This window comes from Canis lupus, chromosome 1, assembly GCF_003254725.2.
Source record: "Canis lupus dingo isolate Sandy chromosome 1, ASM325472v2, whole genome shotgun sequence".
Classification (NCBI taxonomy): domain Eukaryota; kingdom Metazoa; phylum Chordata; class Mammalia; order Carnivora; family Canidae; genus Canis; species Canis lupus.
In genome coordinates, this window is record NC_064243.1 from 105250748 (window position 1) to 105270336 (window position 19589).

The 19589-nt window shown below is 42.6% G+C and overlaps 1 protein-coding gene across 4 annotated transcripts in view; it reads right to left on the reverse strand.

Moving 5' to 3' along the window:
- Positions 1–19589, reverse strand: part of ZNF613 (zinc finger protein 613) — a 55605-nt gene that overhangs the window by 13751 nt on the left and 22265 nt on the right. For 2 of the 4 annotated variants that reach the window (XM_025421390.3, XM_025421386.3), the window contains exons 1-4: positions 14886–15035; positions 7390–7585; positions 5583–5709; positions 5211–5303 (exon numbers count right to left, since the gene is read on the reverse strand). In XM_025421390.3, the coding sequence (XP_025277175.1) occupies positions 5211–5303; positions 5583–5709; positions 7390–7401 (232 nt within the window). In that variant the 5' untranslated portion in view covers positions 7402–7585; positions 14886–15035. Of the gene's footprint in view, positions 1–5210; positions 5304–5582; positions 5710–7389; positions 7586–14885; positions 15036–19589 lie in introns of those variants that run through there. The other 2 variants (XM_035705559.2, XM_025421387.3) reach the window with 1 other exon arrangement.

Sequence of the window (19589 nt, forward strand, 5' to 3'; positions counted from 1 at the left end):
GTGAGTGTGTGCACTAGCAGGAGGGGCAGAGGGAGAAAGAGAGACAGAATCTCAAGCAAACTCCATGCTAAGCATGGAGCCCAAGTTGGGGTTTGATCTCACAACCCTGAAATCACGACCTAAGCCAAAACCATGAATTGGACACTTAACTGACTGTGCCACCCAGGTGCCCCAGGACTTGGCTGCTTTCTAACTGTGACTTACAAAACATGCTGGGTGGTTCAATAAAATCAAATTCCTATAAACACTAGGAAATAGAGTATTTGTTTAAAAATGATGTGGGACACATTCATACATCCATAAATCCTTATTAAACTATGTCTCTGTACCAGGCATTGTGCTGATGATGAGGATATAGAAACACATTCCTTATTTTCATTGAGCATACATTCTAGTTAGAAAAAACAGAGTAAGTGAGAAGTAATAGAAAAAGCAGGTACAAAACAATGAAAACTGGGTTCAGGGAGCAATGGAGAGCAAGGTGGAGGTAAGTCAGAACATAATCAGGAAAGAAGACAAGACTCACTCATGGTTTCAATGTGGGGACAATTGATAAATGTGAGGAATCAAGTATTATTCTGAAGTGTCTGACCTGGGCCAATGGATAGGTAATGAGATGGGAATTATTATTGAGGTTTGGAATAAGGGTAAATTGAGTGTGTATTTACAAGTGTACCAGTCTTTACATAGGTTTTGGATAGATGGTACAGACATGAAGAACTTGATTGGATATATAAATCTTGAGCAAGGTCTTAACTGGAAATAACAATGTAGAAATCATCAGTGTATAAATATCATGTAAAGACAGAAAACTGGATGAGTTTATACTTGCAAAAATGTGTACATCAAAAAGTGAAGGCATGGGACTATGTTACAGTTACTGAAACATTGAGAGTTTTGGGGCACCTCAGTGATTCAGTTGGTTGAGTGTCTGCCTTTGGCTCAGGTCATGATCCTAGGGTCCTGGGACCAAATCCCTCATTGGGCTTCCTGCTCAGTAGGGGGAGCCAGCTTCTCTCTCTCCTGCTCCCCCTGCTTGTGCTCTCTCTCACTCTCTCTTAAATAAATAAAATCTTTTTAAAAATTTAAAAATTATAAATAAGTAAGTAAGTAAATAAATAAATAAAAACAAAAATACCAAAGATTTTAAAAAGCCCACAGAGGGGCACCAAACATTGTCTGTACTAATAAGGGAAAAAAACATTCCCATACTCAGGAAACTACAAGGGTTGTAGGATGTTCTGTGCCAGGAACCAGAGCCAAAGACCAAATTATACTTCTTATATCACAATACCACACTAGGGACTGTCATCTTTTTCAGTCACATCTTGTACTTGTATACATGGACTATTTCACCTGTTCCCATTTCAATGTAATAAGCCGCAAACCCGCAGCTTGGCACTAAAATCATCTTCTTTCAAAATTCTGCATTTATGTCTTGGTTTCCATCATTTAAGGGGTGCTAAAGGATCACATTACTGATCCCAAACCAAGACTGTTGATGGCTCTGCCTTCCACTTTTCTTAGAACTACTGGATGTACCACTTGCTACACTGCTGCCATCTAGTTAAAAATGGGATATATTCAAGGACAAATCAAACCTACAGCTCCACCATTTTACTCAGTTTCTAACAAAATCCACAACAGTTAGCCTGGAAATAAGTTAGATTTCCAACAATTAGCCCACTTATCCATGTTCCTGCTTCACTAGTTCCCCTACAAAATTCCTTCTAAACTTGGCCTTTCTGTGCCTGGGGTTAGGCTAATTCCTTGACCACCTCCACATGGCTGTGCACATTTCCACACTCACACCTGCACTCTTTGCCCTTCATCATCTTTGCTCCAATCCTATTTGTCTCCCACATATCATGCTACCGTTCCCCCATTCTATGTCACTGTAAGCTGTTCCCACTAAGTTTCCAAAGTATTCCTAGCATTTTTTAAAAAAGATTTTGGGGTGCCTGGGTGGCTCAGCGGTTGAGCATCTGCCTTTGGCTCAGGGCATGATCCTGCAGTTCCAGGATCGAGTCCCACATTGGGCTTCCTGCATGGAGCCTGCTTCTCCCTCTGTCTATGTCTCTGCCTCTCTCTCTCTGTGTCTCTCATGAATAAATAAAATCTTTTGAAAAATTTAAAAATAAAAAATAATTTTAAAAAGATTTTATTTATTTGAGAGAGAGCACAAGCAGAGGGATGATGGGGAGACAGGCAGACGGAGAGGGAGAAGCAGACTCCCTGCTGAGCAGGGAGCCCAACAAGGGGCTTGATCCCAGGACCCTGAGATCATTGACCTGAGCCATAGTCAGACTGTTAACCAACTAAGCCCCCCAGGTGCTCCACTTCATTTTTAATTTTGACAATTAACTTCACACAGTCCAGAACTGTAGCACAAGATGTCTCATTCAAGGGGCGCCTGGGTAGCTCACTCAGTTGGGTGTCTGACTATTGATTTCGGCTCAGGTCATGACTTCAGGATTGTGGGATCAAGCCATGCATCAGATGCATAGCCATGCATCTTAAGAGCCTGCTTAAGATTGTCTCTCCCTCTGCCCCTCCCCCACTCACATGCACTCTCTCAAAAAAAAAAAAAAAGATGGCTCACTCAAATGCTGAACCTCCACATATTATATGCCAATTTGTCATCTATTTGCTACTAAAATCTTACTTCTAGAATATATTGCTTTACTTTTCACCAAATTCAATTTCTCCCAGCACAAATGAAGATTGTGGTTCACCAACTAGGCTAGGCTCAAGAGGGGGTGCTTATGGCATTCTATATAAACTAACCCAGGCTGTCACTCAAATCTACAAAAACAGACTTTCAAAAGAAGGGATCTGGTTACCTTATTAGGAAACCCTGCATTTATCAAATAGCCATCTTTCTGATTGGTAGTTGTCCAAGGCTCTTTTTTTTTTAAAAGATTTTATTTATTTATTCACGAGAGAAACAGAGAGAAAGAGGCAGAGACACAAGCAGAGGGAGAAGTAGGCTCCATGCAGGGAGTCCGACGTGGGACTTGATTCTGGGACCCTGGGATTATGCCCTGAGCCAAAGGCAGATGCTCAACCACTGAGCCATCCAGGCGTCCCTCCCAGGCTCTTTTTAATCTGTATGTGCATATCACAGGAGATCTACTCAATCCATAGTTCTATCTCTAGTCCTAAACTCTCCCTGGACTCCTCAGGTAAATCCAAACAGCATGCTATACCTCAACGGGCATAAATAGGGTCTCACATACACTGTCCAAAACAGAACCCCTGACTTCTCAACCCACACCTTCTTTGCAAGTCTTCATCTCAGAAATGGCAATTCCCTCCTCCCAGACTCACACCAAAAACACCATCATCCTGCTTTTGTATTTTCTCTCACATCCTCTATCTACTTCAGTAGGAAATCATTTCTGCCCTCTTTATAAACACATTCAGATGTTGACCAAACCTCACACTCTCTACTCAGGTGACTAAAGCAATCAGTATGTGGCCGGATTTCAGGCTTCAACCTCTGTCTACTACCATCTCCTTTCTATGAAGTGGCCAAAGCCATCATTTTAAGTATAAATTATTTCATATTCATCTTCTATTGAAAACTCCTAATGTTTTCTTATCTCCTTATTTACAAATATCAAGCCCTTGAAGTGTTCTTCCAAGGTCCTACATGAGCTGTTTACTCCAAACTCCAGCCACTACCCCACTGCCCTTATCTCCACATGACTGCCAGCCACTCCCTCTGGCTTCCTTTCCTGTATTCATACCAGCTTCCTTGAGGTTCCTCAAACATGCTCCTGCCTTGGGCCTTTGTTTGGGGCAGGGTGGGGTGGTGGTGGTGGTGGTGGTGGTGGTGGTGGTGTTTTTTTTAAAAAGATTTTATTTATTTATTCGAGAGAGCAAAACATCAAGAGAGAGCACAAGTGGAGGGGTGGGAAGAGGGAGAAGCAGGCTCCCCACTGAGCACCCTGCCTTGGGCCTTTGAACTCACTATTTTATATACAAAATATATTGAATTGGAGCTCGATTCACTGGAGGAGGCCTCACATCCCTCAAACAGCTGCTCAAAGAGGTATTCCCGTTGCCTGAAGACTTAAGACTGATTAGAGGCCCCAGCTAGACTCCCAGATGCTAGAGCAGCTCCAGGGCCTCACACTATTCTACTCCTGTCCCATCGATCTTCCTGGCACTTTTCACCACAAGACATCATATTTGTTTATTTTGATGAATTTCGTTTCTCCTTGTACAATGTCATCTTTGAAAAGAATTCTGTTCTCTGGGCTATTTTAGCAAGTAATCAATTCCAAGGGAGAAGACGTCATGGGAACCTCTGATTTGTAACCAAGTCAGACAGAAGTTGTGAGTAAACTGGGGACCTCCTATTTGGGATTGATATCTAAAATGGGGGGCAAAAGACAAATACCCTTTTCATCAATCAATAAATGTGATTACTCTTTTCATAAAAATAAAAAATAAAGTGGGGAGCAGAATTATGTGATGGAGCCCTTAACCTGTGGGATCTGACACTACCTCCACGTAGATAAGGTCAGAATTGAGCTAAATCGTAGGACAACTAGCTGGTGTCACAAAGAACTGCTTGGTGTGAGGAAAACTGCTAACGTGTGGTGTCAAAAGTACTGTGCATGTGGCAGTGGTGTCAGATTAAAGAAGATACAAAAGGTTTTCCTACACAGCCAGGATGTAAGACATATAGAACAGCAGGTACTGTGGACTGGATGTTCATGCTCCACCCCCAACCAATTCACATGCTGAAATCCTCACTCCCAATCGAAAATGGAGGTGAATGTTAAGAAGGGAAACTGACATTATCCAAAGGGGCAGGAAGGTGCAACAGTCAAAAGACAGTGCTCCAATCAAACAATTCTCTTTGGAGAGAGATGTGGAAGATGTGGAAGGTGGAAGGTAGACCTCCAAAGGGAGAGAAGCAGAAAGAACAAGTGATGACACAGCATTAGGCAAAGAAGGGTGGTAATACTTGAGAATTCTAAGAAATCTAGAGAGAAAGTTAATGGAGGCCTGTATGAAACAAACAGGGATTGAACCCAAGAAGAGATAAATGCTCTAAGCACCTCAAAGAGAAAGAGCCCCTCTAGGGGAGATTCCCAGAGCTCTGTTCACATGTCCTCAGCCATCCTCGAAGCTGTGACACCTCTGACTTACTAAATACAACTTCTTTGCCACCTTCCTGGTTGGTTCCCTCTTACCTGGATGGATTTGACTGCGGATTTCATCTTCTGTTGCCCATGGCTCTCCTTGTTCCAATCTGAAGAGTGCGTCTGGCTTGCCGGCCACATACCCTGATTGTGGGAAATGACAGAAGAGGTAGGCTCTGTGAACTGAGCTGTGGTCTTCCAACACAGAACACTGCTGTATTTTAGGAGCCATGCAATTTGCAGATCAGTAAAGTTAAAGGTCTTCTCTTAAGAAGGGTATATCATACTCTCGAATTTGGGGCCAGAGAGGGAACTGAGAATATATACTTCAGAGCAGCACAGACACACCCAAACTCTCAGAAGCTGTGAGAGGGAAGGCCACTGATGGGGACCCTTTGAGAGACACAAGGGAGATGTCCTCACCCACTGACACCAAGTTGCTATAGTTCTCTAGCATCACATCCCGGTACAGGTTCTTCTGGGCAGGGGCCAGGAGCTGCCATTCCTCCCAGGTGAAGTCCACAGCCACATCCTCCAGTGTCAGCAATTCCTATAACAACATAGTCCTGTTTAATATGAGTGCTTCTCTAGTTATTGAAATGAAAGGAATATGAAGGAAGTTGCTCTGTTCATGTTCACCACATAGGCTGCATCTATACACTTAGGTGTTCAGATTTTTTTTTTTAAGATTTATCCATTTATTTTAGAGAGAGAAAGAGCATGCAAGCAGGGAAGAAAGTGCAGAGGGAGACAGAGAATCTCAAGTAGACTCCCTGCTAAGCTCAGTACCCAACACAGGGCTCCATCCCACGACCCTGAAATCATGACTTGAGCTGAAATCAAGAGTCAGATGCTTAACCCACTGGGCCATGCAGGTGCCCCAAATGTTTTGGTTTTTTTTGTAAACTACACTGTTATAGGGGTGCCTGAGTGGCTCAGTCAATTAAGTGTCTGCCTTCAGCTCAGGTCTTGGGACTGAGCCCATGTCAGGTTCCCTGCTTAGCAGGGAGTGTGCTTCTCCCTCTCCCTCTGCCTCCACCCCCTGCTCATGATCTGTCTCTGTCTCTCAAATAAATAAAATCTTTAAAAAAATGTTTTTAAATAAACTACATTGGTATAGAAGAAAAATACATCCACGTTCGAACTTATATATATAACAAAATATTTTTTAATCATTCAGTCAAGCATCATTCAACAAATAAGTTGTGGTAATAAGTAGCCATTAAATTCTGCTAAACTAAAAACATTTACAATATATGTATTTGAAACATTTGCTCTATGTATACATGATGAAGAATCTTACTTTTGCTATAGAACTTTGTAATTGGAATTTTTTTACCTTTAAAATATATCCAGGCACTTTCATAGAAGTAAATTTTAAAAGGTAATAAAAGAGGAGGCAGTAGGAATTGGCTTTGAACAAGAGCAAGGAGCATGTACTATCTATCGTACATAAGGGGAAGTTTGAAGGCAAGCCCTTTGGATCCCAACAACTGTGCCAGACAACAGTACCTTCAACTCCCTACTGCCATATCTGAACTCAAACATCAATTTAGCCACTTGTTCATATAAGACCTTTGAAAGTCAAGAAACCCTTCCATTTTCTTAGGTCACCTGGATTTTATTTCTAGAATAACCCTGACAGCCCCTTGTTATGATCTAGATAACCTTATTATGATCTAGAATAACCCTGACAGTCACCTTGTTATGATCCCAGGAAGAACTGTGCCCACTGAATTCTCCTGGTATATTCTCAAAGAGGTCTTTGAGAAACCTTCTTTTGCATTTAGGAGAAAGCTGAAGTTAAGGGCACTACCATATCACGTCTAAGAGGCACCATTAAACAAAAGTCCTGACATCTAAGTGCCATAAAATATATAGTGACATCCTTGCAGAACCAGGCTGCTTTCTCCTCCATTACTGCATAATCCCGTGATCATTGTGATTCTATGGTTGTGATGGCCGTTAGAGTTATCAGACATAAACTGACAGCTAGCATAGCCCATAGGTTGCTCCAGTCACACATGATGTTCTAAAATTAGTCACTTAGTGGGGATCCTACGAACAATATATTCCTGATCCTATCTGCCTCAATATTGAAGTTAGAATCTAAATCCATTTCTACACAAGGTCAACTTTACCAATTTATACTTTTCCATTTAACTCAATTGAGTTTTCAAGTCCTCCAGAAAACAATCACAGAATGAAAAAAAGAATAAAACAAAGTCACCTGGTCCTTCATTTTCTTCTGTTATTGGACAATGGCCAATATGGAGACTTGTGCCTTAGTTTCTTCTTGAATTCCCCTAAATTCCTGAAATCTTCGTTTCTGGTCAATGGTGTCCCCACAAATGACCATATGCAGGTCCTGAGACCTCTTCCTTGCTTTACTTGTTGGATCTTGCTCCTAGAGTAGGACCTGTGGGCTGAAAAGTAAATTAGCTTTGAGTGCACATTTTCTCTGGACCCAGATGTCATCACTGCTACTGCCACCACCTGATTTCAAGGCCACCTGTCCTGTGGGCAACCAGCTGTGGAGCTTATCTGAGAACTGAATCTCATTACCCATTACCCCCAGCACACTGGGGATACGTGAGGTCCTGAGTCAGCACACTGACTAGACCACACTGTTCTCTAGATATAGCTCTTCCGCTCCACCTCCCTGAGTTAATAGCCTCCTTACACGGCATATAGCATAATTGCAAAGTATTGTGCAGGACAATTCTTTTACCCTTTGAAGTAAACATGTTTTTCTGTTTCTATTTCCCAAAGTTAATCATTCCTATAGCTAACAAGTAGATTCCTGATGATTGTTATTCGCTAGCTTTCTTAATAAAAGCTGGAGAAGACAAAGCCTCGGGGTCCAAGTCCAGGTGTTCTCAGTCCTCCTGTCCCCCAGATTAAAATTCAGTGAGATTCTGAGTCTTTCTTCATATCGTCACCTCTAAATATCCTGGCTCTCTGGTATTGTCCTTTTATTTGGAACCCTGGAGGCTACTGTACTCTGGAGCACTGGAACACCAGATTGTGAGTATGTGAGCACTTTCTTCCATGAAGTAGAAGTGGAGTCCATGAAAGGAAGCCAGCAAAGGAGAATCAGCAGAGCATAATGCCCCACGGTTGAGGGGCTTCTCAAACAGGTCAGTTTTTGGAAAGAGAATTTGTAAAAGGCAAAGATTTGGATATCTATTCCTTTAAGACCAAATGTGCTCATGTACGAAAGTTTTTGTACATACCTCAGTTTGAAGACAAGGTGCTCAGGAAAGTATCATCTAACAAACCATTTTCACTAAGTCATGTGAAAGAAACAAAGGCAAACTGATAGAAAAAAATTAAAGCATATACAACAAGATTATTCTTTCCTGCTATATACACATTGAGTGAAAATATAAAAACAGGGATCCCTGGGTGGCTCAGCGGTTTAGCGCCTGCCTTCGGCCCAGGGCATGATCCTGGAGTCCCAGGATCGAGTCCCACATTGGGCTCTCTGTATGGAGCCTGCTTCTCCCTCTGCCTGTGTCTCTGCCTCTCTCTCTCTCTGTGTCTCTCATGAATAAATAAAATCTTAAAAAAAAAAAAAAGAAAGTATAAAAACATGCGTTATATAGAACAAGTTCAAGAAAGCCATTATGTCTGGGGAGGGAAGGGAGATGAATTAGAGGCTATCACTTAAGTTGCATATGTAGTTCATTTCTTCAAAAAAGTACCCATGACTAAAAAACAAAACAAAATCAATCATGCACATTGTGGGAGGAACTCCCACTGAATGAAAATGGCAGAGTGGGAAGTTCCAAGGGTTCAAACCTCCACAGAAACACCAAAGCAAGTAAGAACTGTCAGAATAAAGAACAAAAAAAACCCTTTATCATAACTCTGAAAAATAGTCACAGGTTTAAGTAGCAGAGTGATCGTTCAATCAAGAAAGAGGTAACTTGGGCACCTGGGTTGCTCAGTGGTTGAGCGTCCTTTGGCTCAGGGTGTGATCCTGGAGTTCTGGGATCAAGCCCCATGCCAGGTTCCCTGCATGGAGCCTGCTTCTCTCTCTATCTGTGTCTCTGCCTCTCTGTGTCTCTCATGAATAAATAAATAAAATCTTTAAAAAAAATGGTAGGAAAGTTCTGTACCATTTTTATTTGCCCTTGTTCCACCCTCTCCCCAGCCTGGTAGTAGTGCTAGATAGAGATAGGAGCCAGGATTCCCAGTGGGGAACTCTGGTTCCTGATCCTGGAATGAGTAGAGCAAACTTTATTTAAATGCAAAGAATTGTGTTTATCTGTTCCAATCTGTCTGAGGCCTACCTGAAGGACTAATGCAACATGCTCATCCCTCTAATTTGGACCTCGCACAGGATAGAAAAGCAATGGGTGTTTCTCAAAAATAATGTAAGGTGGGGGATGCCTGGGTAGCTCAACGGCTGAGTGTCTGCCTTCAGCTCGGGACATGATCCCCGGGCCGGCAACTGAGTCCAGGATCGGGCTCCCTGCCAGGATCCTGCATCTCCCTCTGCCTCTATCTCTGTATCTCTCATGAGTCAATAAAAAATTTAAAAATCTTGGGGATCCCTGGGTGGCTCAGCGGTTTAGCGCCTCCCTTCAGCCCAGGGCGTGATCCTGGAGACCTGGGATTGAGACCTGGGATCGAGTCCCGGAATTGAGTCCCGGGATTGACTCTCATGTCGGGCTCCCTGTGTGGAGCCTGCTTCTCCCTCTGCCTGTGTCTCTGCCTGCCTCTCTCTCTCTCTCTCTCTGTGTCTCATGAATAAATTTAAAAAATCTTTAAAAAAAATTAAAAATCTTTTAAAAAAACAAAACAAAACAATGCAAGGTGGGGCGCCTGGGTGGCTCAGGGGATTAAGTGACCAACTCTTGATTTTGGCTCAGGCCATGATCTCAGGGTTGTGGGATGGTACCCCACATTGGGCTCTGCACTCAGCAAGCAATCTGCTTGAAATTCTCTCCCTCTCTCTCTGCTCCTCCCTCCACTAGTGTACTCTATAAAAAAATAAATACGTAAAATCTTAAAAACAACAACAGTTAGACAAACAACCTATAGATGCCTGGGACAAAAGATTATGGTTGAAGGGCACGTGGGTGGCTCAGTGACTGAGCATCTGCTTTGACTCAGGTCATGATCCCAGGGTCCTGGGATCGAGTCTTGCATCAGGCTCCCGGGAGCCTGCTTCTCACTCTGCCTATGTTTCTGCCTCTCTGTTTCTCATGAATAAATAAATAAAAACTAAAAAAAAAAAAAAAAGATTATAGTTGAGGCACAGTTGAAAGGCTGGGAGAAAAAGCTGAGGAGAGAGTTTCTTCGGGAACTTAAGCCATTCAAAAGCAGTAGGGCATACTGGGGAATTAATAAAGCCAAGTACAGGGCAGGACACCTGCTTGGAAGAGACCTGAGAAGACCCCAACTTTTCCCTCTGGCTGAATTCTACACTCAGTGCAAGCAGGTAATGAAGGTTAAGGCAGGGTTATAAATGAAATGGCCTGGATAAGCACGGAAGGAACACCCTAGAACACAGTACACAATCATGAAACATTATACTAAGTAAAAGAAGCCAGACACAAAAGGTCATATATTGTATGACTTCACTTATATGAAATATCCAGAATGGCTAAATCCACAGAAACTGAAAGCAGATTGGTAGTTGTCAGGGTAGTTGTCTCTACCCCCTTGGGGAGGTGGTAGTGGGGAGTGACTGCTTATTCAATGCAGGGGAATAGTTTAACATTTAGTATTGAATACTTTCAATAGAGATTTAGCTAGAATCCAAGAAATCCACTCCTAGGAATCTTTACAAAGGAAATAATGGCATAAGCATGCAAAGTTGATATACAGGGATTATTTAGGTCTGCTACTAGATAATTAATTGAATGAATAAAAGTACACACATCCAATGAAGCTAAAGAAATGTTAATAATCTATATTCAGTGAAAATATGTATTCAAGTTATGCATAGTATAAGCACGTGAAAAGATGCTCGACATCATTCTTCAGAGAAATGCAAATCAAAACCACAACTGAGGGCAGCCCGGGTGGCTCAGCGGTTTAGCGCCACCTTCAGCCCAGGGCTTGATCCTAGAGACCCGGGATCCAGTCCCACCTCAGGCTCCCTGCCTGGAGCCTGCTTCTCCCTCTGCCTGTGCCTCTGCCTCTGTCTCTCTCTGTGTCTCCCATGAATAAATAAATAAAATCTTTAATAAACAAAACAAAACCACAACTGAGATACTGCTCACACTCACTAGGATGGATATAGTTTTTTTAAAAAAAGGAAATAACAAGTGTTGGGGAGCATGTGGAGGAAATAGAACACTCATAACTGCTAATGGAAATGTAAAATGGTGCAGCCACTTTGGAAAATAGTCTGGTAGTACCTCTAACACTTAAATATATTTTACCATGTGAACCAACAATTTCACATAGGATTTACATCCAGAAGTAAAAGGATATCTACACAAAAGTTTGTACACAGAAAACCCGGTAAGATATCACCTCACATCTCTCAGGATAATAAAATCAAAAACACAAGAAACAAATATTGGCAAGGATGTGGAAAAACAGGAACCCTCAGGCACTGTTGGTGGGAATGCAAACTGGTAGATATTATGGAAGATATTATGGAGATTCCTTAAAAAATTAAAAATAGAATGACATTATGATCCAGTAATTGCACTACTCGGTATTTACCCAAAGAATATGAAGGAATATGAAAACACTAATTCAAAGGGATATATGCACCCCTGTTTACTGCAGCATTATTTACAATAGCCAAATTATGGAAGCAAACTAAATGTCCATTGATAGATGAACAGAAAGAAAATGTGGTGTATATACACATATATAATACATATTGTATTTAAAATAACTTTATATAATATATAACTTTATATCATATATATAAAATATACTTAATATTATATGCCATATTATATGGCATATATCCTATATATAATGGAATATTATTCAACCATAAAAAAGAATGTAACCTTCCTGTTTGCAACAATATGGATGGATCCACAGAGTATAATGCTAAGTGAAATAAGCCACCAAAGAAAGACAAATACTATATGATTTCATTCATATGTGGAATTTAAGAAATAAATGAACAAAGTAAAAAAAAAAAAAAGGAGAGACAAACCAGGGTACCTGGCTCAGTTGGAAGAACATATAACTCTTGATCTTGAGGTCATGAGTTAAAGCCCCCAATGTTGGGTGCAGAGATTACTTAAATAAATAAATAAACATTAAAAAATGTAAAAGAGGGGCATCTGGGTGGCTCAGTCCATTAAACACCTGCTTCCAGCTCAGGTCATGATCCCAGGTCCTGAGATCAAGTCCCACATTGGGCTCCCTGCTCATCTGGGAGTCTGCTTTTCTCTCTCTTCCCTGCTTGTGCTATCTCTCTCAAATAAATAAATAAATAAATAAATAAATAAATAAATAAATAAATAAATAAAATCTTTTAAAAAATTTTAATGTAAAAGGGTATATTTTTTTTTTTAAATTTTTATTTATTTATGATAGTCACAGAGAGAGAGAGAGGCAGAGACACAGGCAGAGGGAGAAGCAGGCTCCATGCACCGGGAGCCTGACGTGGGATTCGATCCCGGGTCTCCAGGATCGCGCCCTGGGCCAAAGGCAGGCGCCAAACCGCTGCGCCACCCAGGGATCCCTGTAAAAGGGTATATTAATGACTGAGAAGTGATATATGGATATGGAATAAAGGAAACAAAATCATGATGACAAAAATCTAGGTGGTAGACATAATAGGTGTTCAAATGTAAAATTATTTTTAAAATTTTTTAAAAGATTTTATTTATTCATGAGAGACAGAGAGAGAGAGAGAGAGAGAGGGAGGCAGAGACATAGGCAGAGGGAGAAGCAGGCTCCATGCAGGGAGCCTGACATGGGACTCAATCCTGGGTCTAGGATCCCACCCTGGGCTGAAGGCGGTGCTAAACCGCTGAGCCACCGGGGCTGCACTAAAATTCTTTAAACAATAAAAAATTACAGGGAATGGGAACTTCTTAATATTAAGGATTCAGTGAAGCAGCAGATTTTTAATGTAATTTTTCTTCTTTGTGATAGTAAATTGAAAGAAGAGAATAAAATGTTTAAAAACACCATTCACACTGGCAAAAAAAATTAAGATCAAGGTGGACAGGAGTGACCGGAAACCACGTGCATGGGTAAATGGAGAATAAAAACCTGTTTTTAAAAGTGATTGAGTGGGCAGCCCTGGTGGCTCAGCGGTTTAGCGCCGCCTTCAGCCCAGGGTGTGATCCTGGAGACCCAAGATCAAGTCCCACATCAGGTTCCCTGCATGGAGCCTGCTTCTCTCTCTGCCTGTGTCTCTGTTTCTGTCTCTGTCTCTCTGTGTGTGTGTCTCTCATAAATAAATAAAATATTAAAAAAAAAAGTGATTGAGTATTTAAATATTTATATTCTATTTAGGGATACCTGACTGACTCAGTCGGTGAAGCATGCAACTCTTGATCTCAGGGTTGTGAATTTGAGCCCCTTGTTAGGTGTAGAGATTACTCAGACACAAGCCTATTCAAATTCTATCTAAATGAATGCTGAGGGACGCTTGGGTGGCTCAGCGGTTTGGTGCCTGCCTTCTGCCCAGGGCGTGATTCTGGAGACCTGGGATGGAGTCCCACGTCAGGTTCCCTGCATGGAGCCTGCTTCTCTCTCTTTGCCTGTGTCTCTACCTCTCTCTCTCTCTGTATCTCTCATGATTAAATAAATAAAATCTTTAAAAAAAGAGAGAGAAAATTAAAAATAAATGAATGCTGAGATTGCATGCATAATGGCACAGATTTGCCTCTTGACATAATAGTTACATAAGTTTAAAAAAATTTTAAAGAAAAAACGTATGTTTATTATATAGTATTTATAACATGAAATTAAATAGAGAGTCAAATTATGCCTGTTTCAATAGAATATTGGAATTGTGAAGCATAGAAAACCGAAGACTAAAAGGGAAATGAAAAAAAGGTAACAAATGTTACCGTTGGGGAACAGAATTGGAGTAACAGCAATGTTAGTTTACTGTGTTACAATGGCACCCAAAAGAAACATTTCCAGCTGTGTGTGCGTATGCGTACATAAAGTAAACTTGCAGAAAGGGCAAAATCCTCTTTAATTGAAACCACTTTGTGTGAAATCCTCCATCATAACTATGGGGTCAAGAGATGTGCAAAGACAAAGGCAAACCAGGGGCTTGGATTGGAGAGAAAGAAACGTTGGACCCTCAACCCACCCACCAAGTGTGCTTCAGTTCTCACAAACCTCTCAAGGGGCTGACACACCTGGACCTCTCCCATGCACTCATCATCGCCCTACTCTCCCTCCCCGGAATAATCCCGAAACACCAGGGTTCGCTGACCATGCGCCTCTGCCCCTCATTGAGCCGCAAGAGTAAAACCCGAATCCGAAGTGGACACCGCTTTCACTGACAAACCGCCCCCCCTCCCTCCCTAGAGCTCAATCACTGGGCGCTACAGACAGAACCCAAAGCCTGACAGCGGTCTCGGAACCGTTGGTCTCCACAGATCGGTAACCACTGCCCCCACACTCCAAAGGCATAGCACACACAGACATCGGCACCGGCTTCCACCTGCTTCCTCTCCCCCACAGACCCCAAGGCTCCACCCACTCGGGCACCCACAGACGCCTCGGTCCTCTCCTCTTATTCCAGATACCGAACCATACACAGACCTGATTTTCTAGTGACCCCACCGCGACCTCCTACAAGCCGCACTTCCGCAAATTCTCCTGCTGCGCCCATGCCCAGCCTCCGCGCCCGGGGATGGCGGCCGACGAGGGCCAGAGGCGTTTCTACCGAGAACAGTCATTTGGACTTCCGGCTTTTCCTGGAGTCAATATGTCCGCGCCCATTTGGCCAGCGGGTCTGCCAGGCGGCTGCCCTTCGGTAATCGACCTACGGAAGGCGAAGTGGTCGTTTTGGCCAGAGTAGCCAGGTAAGGCTCGAAACAATGAAAACCTACCGAAAACACTCCCATGTCTCACACCTTAAATCCTGCGCTACAAACTGCACTGATTTTCAAAAGTTTGAACCTACTTACACAAGGCAAACATGGAGTAGGATACGTCTACCTCAGCGGGCTGGCGAGAAAAATCCACTTTACACGAAGAAAGATTTGGAAAACACACGAGGTGCAGCCATCTTAGAATTTAAGTGTCCATACAAAATAAAGTTTTTTAACGGGGGAAAAAGGGCAAACATAAAAGCCAAAGGGCAAATACCCTAGGAATGCTTCTGACGGATATGGAGGCCAAGAGGAAGATTTTGAGGACAAAAAAGTATCTGGAGAAGCAGTAACGGTATAGGGAGAGTGATAATGCCATCCAAGTGATGGGGGAACACAGGGCTAGCTGAGGACAAGGCACGAGCCTGGGACAGCACATTGACAAGTCCTTGAAACAGGCAAAGGGACATTCCTCTATGGACTCAACTGCCCCGATGTTCATACTTTGCTAAGGACAAAAGGCAATCTTAGCCCGACACCCAGGATCCTGTAAGTCTACTTTAACATATAAAAGGTCCTTTAGAAATTTCCCTTTATCTCTAAACCCCCAAAATACGTGTTGCCAATCATGTTGCCAATCATCCTCCAAGGACACGGCCCACCAGTGTACATCTGAAGGGTCTCATGACTCAGGTTTTATTAGACAGTAGTAAGTGACCTTTTCCCATGGGACGCCTGGATGGCTTAGCAGTTGAGTGTCTGTCTTAGGCTTGGGGTGTGATCCCAGGATCCGGTATGAGTCCCACATCAGGCTCCTTGCAGGGAGCGTGCTTCTCCCTCTGCCTGTGTCTCTGTCTCTTTCTCTCTCTGTGTCTCTCATGAATTTAAAAAAAAGAAAAAGAAATAGTGACCCTTCCCAACAATAACTAGCCCCCTCAAGGTTCTGGAAACCTTGCTTCCTTAATTCCTTAGAGAGTAGGCTATCTTCAAACCCCTCCTAACTCCCAGGTTGGGAGCTACCCTTCACAGGCCCGGGGCAGCAGCTTTTCCTGCCCATGAGTCCTGTCCCCAGGCTTTAATAAAACCACCATTTTGCACCAAAGACGTCTCAAAAATTATTTCTTGGTCATCGGCTCTGGACCTAACCTATATTCCAAAACTTAATCACAAGGAAGTGAAAAACAGTGACTGGAAGAAACCAAGCTTCCCTTTGGGAGAGGTGGTGGGGAGATACAGTTACTGCCCAGAAAAGGTGAGAACAGTCCCAAGCCAATGTCCAGGTCGCAAGTCATGTGGAGCCAGTGCGAAGGGCAGGGCTTGCTAAGAACCAAAGGCCAGAATTTCTGGAAGGAATAAATAAGACAACTCCAGGAAGAATAAAAAAATTGTACAAGAAAGGAAATACAATCATAGTATACTATGTGGCTGAGCTGTAAATAGTATTTACATAGTCATCATAATGTAAACATCAAATCTAATCCAACCAGAATTAACTGGAAGAATGAGGAAACAGAAATGCTTATGTGCAGAGAATTGTATTTGCAGGACAGTTTTGAAGTTTCCTTCAAGATAAATCTATGGATAAAGCGCCCAACTTAAAAATTCACTGTTAGTATATCCATATTCCTTAAACTATCAAAATCTTTAAAGAGTAAAAATCCTTTCAAAACTAACTTCTAAGCTTAAGAGAATTGCAAAATAAAATAGAACCATGGGGCACCTGGCTGGCTCAGTCAGAAGAGCATGAGACTGGATCTCCAGGTTGTGAGTTAAATCCTCATGTTGGGTATAGAGATAACTTGAATAAATAAATAAAAACAACTATATTAGGCAGCAGTTCATCTCCTACATATTTATTTAAAAACACTGAAATGAGGGCAGACTCTGTGGCTCGGCAGCTTAGCACCGCCTTCAGTCCAGGGTGTGATCTTGGAGACCCGGGATCGAGTCCCACGTCCGGCTCCCTGTATGGAGCCTACTTTTCCCTCTGCCACACTGTGTCTCTGCCTTTCTCTGTGTGTGTGTCTCATGAATAAATAAATAAAATCTTAAAAAAAAAAAACTGAAATGATATGTCCTCAGGAAGGCTTACAAGAACGTTCATAGCACCTTTTATTCATAATAGCCCAAAGCCAGGGTGTCTGTCAACATACAAGAATTGGGGAGGGGGGTAGAATAATAGTTATAAATACTCAATATGATTAAGACAAAGATAACCAACTTAAAATGGGGGGATGGAAGTAAACAGCAACTTATAAAAAACTAAAATAAGACTTTTTTTTTTAAGGTTTATTTATTTGAGGGGAGAGGAGCAGAGGGAGAAGGAGAGAATGTCTCAAGTTGACTCCAGGCTAAGCATGCAGCCTGACCACAGGGCTCAGTCTCACAACCCTGAGATCATGACCTGAGCCAAAACCAAGAGTTGGACACCCAACCAACTGTGCCACCCAGGCGCCCCTGAAAAAGATTTTTATTCACTGTTAAGATAGGCAAAGATTAAATGATTAATGAAATATTGATAAAATAGACATTCTGATAGACTTGGCCTTTTTTTCCTCCATATATGAAGTGAAGGTAATATTTAGGTTCACCATTGATAGCTTCTGATGTGGGGAACAAAGGAAAAAGAAAAATAAATTTCCTTACAATTTACATCCATTGATAAGCCCTTGAGACAGGCAGAATGACCTTCTAAGAACTCAACTGTGTCAATGTTAATACTTTGCTAAGGGCAAAAGGTAATCTTACCTTAATATTAGCCCCACCTCAAGGATCTTGTAAGTCTCCTTTAACTTCTAAAAATTCCCTTGGAAACTTCCTTTATCTCTACCCTCCCAAGATACATGTTAGTAATCATCTGTTGAGCATATGGCCTGCTGATCTACATCTGACGGGTCTCAATGAAGCGAGTAAGTGAGGTTCTGTCTCACAGGTCAAAAAATGAATCTCGGGCAGCCCCGGTGGCGCAGCGGTTTGGCGCCGCCTGCAGCCCAGGGCGTGATCCTGGGGACCCTGGATTGAGTCCCACATCGGGCTCCCTGCATAGAGCCTGCTTCTCCCTCTGTCTGTGTCTCTGCCCCTCTCTCTGTGCCTATGAATAAATAAATAAAATCTTTTAACAAAAATGAATCTCGTGGACAAAAGAAAGTGAGTGAAGTGATAGAATTTTATTAATCAAGGATATAGAAAAAACTCTCAGGAGTGAAGGGTCCCGATAGGGTTGCCAACATGGACCTCCCACAACAGTCTTTTATTTAGAACTGACCAGTTTATGTTTTTTTAAAGATTTTATTTATTTATTCATAGAGAAACAGAGAGAGAGGCAGAGACACAGGCAGAGGGAGAAGCAGGCTCCATGCAGAGAGCCCAGCATGGGACTCAATCCAGGGTCCCCAGGATCACGCCCTGGGCTGCAGGCGGCGCCAAACCGCTGCGCCACCGGGGCTGCCCTAGAACTGACCAGTTTAATTAGGCCTTTTTGGTTGGAGCTTGTGGCCTTCTTCTTTGTGATCTGATTATTCTTTGTTGGTTACAGTGTGACTATCATAAAAAGACCTACCTCTGATGTCCAGGGCAGGATGGCCTGGTTTGTTCCCTTATCTCTGGTTTCACTACACCTCAGCATTTCTGGGATTTCTGTGAGCCTGATGATGTGGCCCCCTACCTATCTCTCCCTATGAGTCCTGCCTGTCCCTTACTCAATGAAGCCCGTCAGATGTATATCAGTGGATCATATACTTGGGGAACGATTGCCAACATGTATCTTGGTGAGGAGGGCAGAGGTAAAGAAAGTTTCCAAAGGATTTTTTCTTTAAGATTTTTTTAATTTTTATTTATTTATGATAGGCACACAGTGAGAGAGAGAGAGAGAGGCAGAGACACAGGCAGAGGGAGAAGCAGGCTCCATGCACCGGGAGCCCCATGTGGGATTCGATCCCGGGTCTCCAGGATCGTGCCCTGGGCCAAAGGCAGGCGCCAAACCGCTGCGCCACCCAGGGATCCCTTCTTTAAGATTTTTATTTATTTATTCACAAGAGACACACAGAGAGAGGCAGAGACATAGGCAGAGGGAGAAGCAGGCTTCTTGCAGTGAGCCTGATATGAGATTCGATCCCCAGACCCTGGGCTCATGCCCTGAGCTAATGGCAGATGCTCAACTGCTGAGCCACCCAGGTGTCCCCAAAAGGAATTTTTATGTTAAAGTAGATTTACAGAAGCCAGGGGGTTGGACTAGGGTTGCCTTTTGCCCTTAGCAAAGTATAACATCCAGGCAGTTGAATCCCTAGAGGAATGTCCCTCTGCCCACATCAACGACTTGTCAATGGGCTGCAAGTAGTAAGGAAATTTAATAATTTCTCTTCTGCCTTTGTTTCCCACATCATCATGACTACGGTTTTATTAGACAGTAATAAATGACCTTTTCCTAACAATA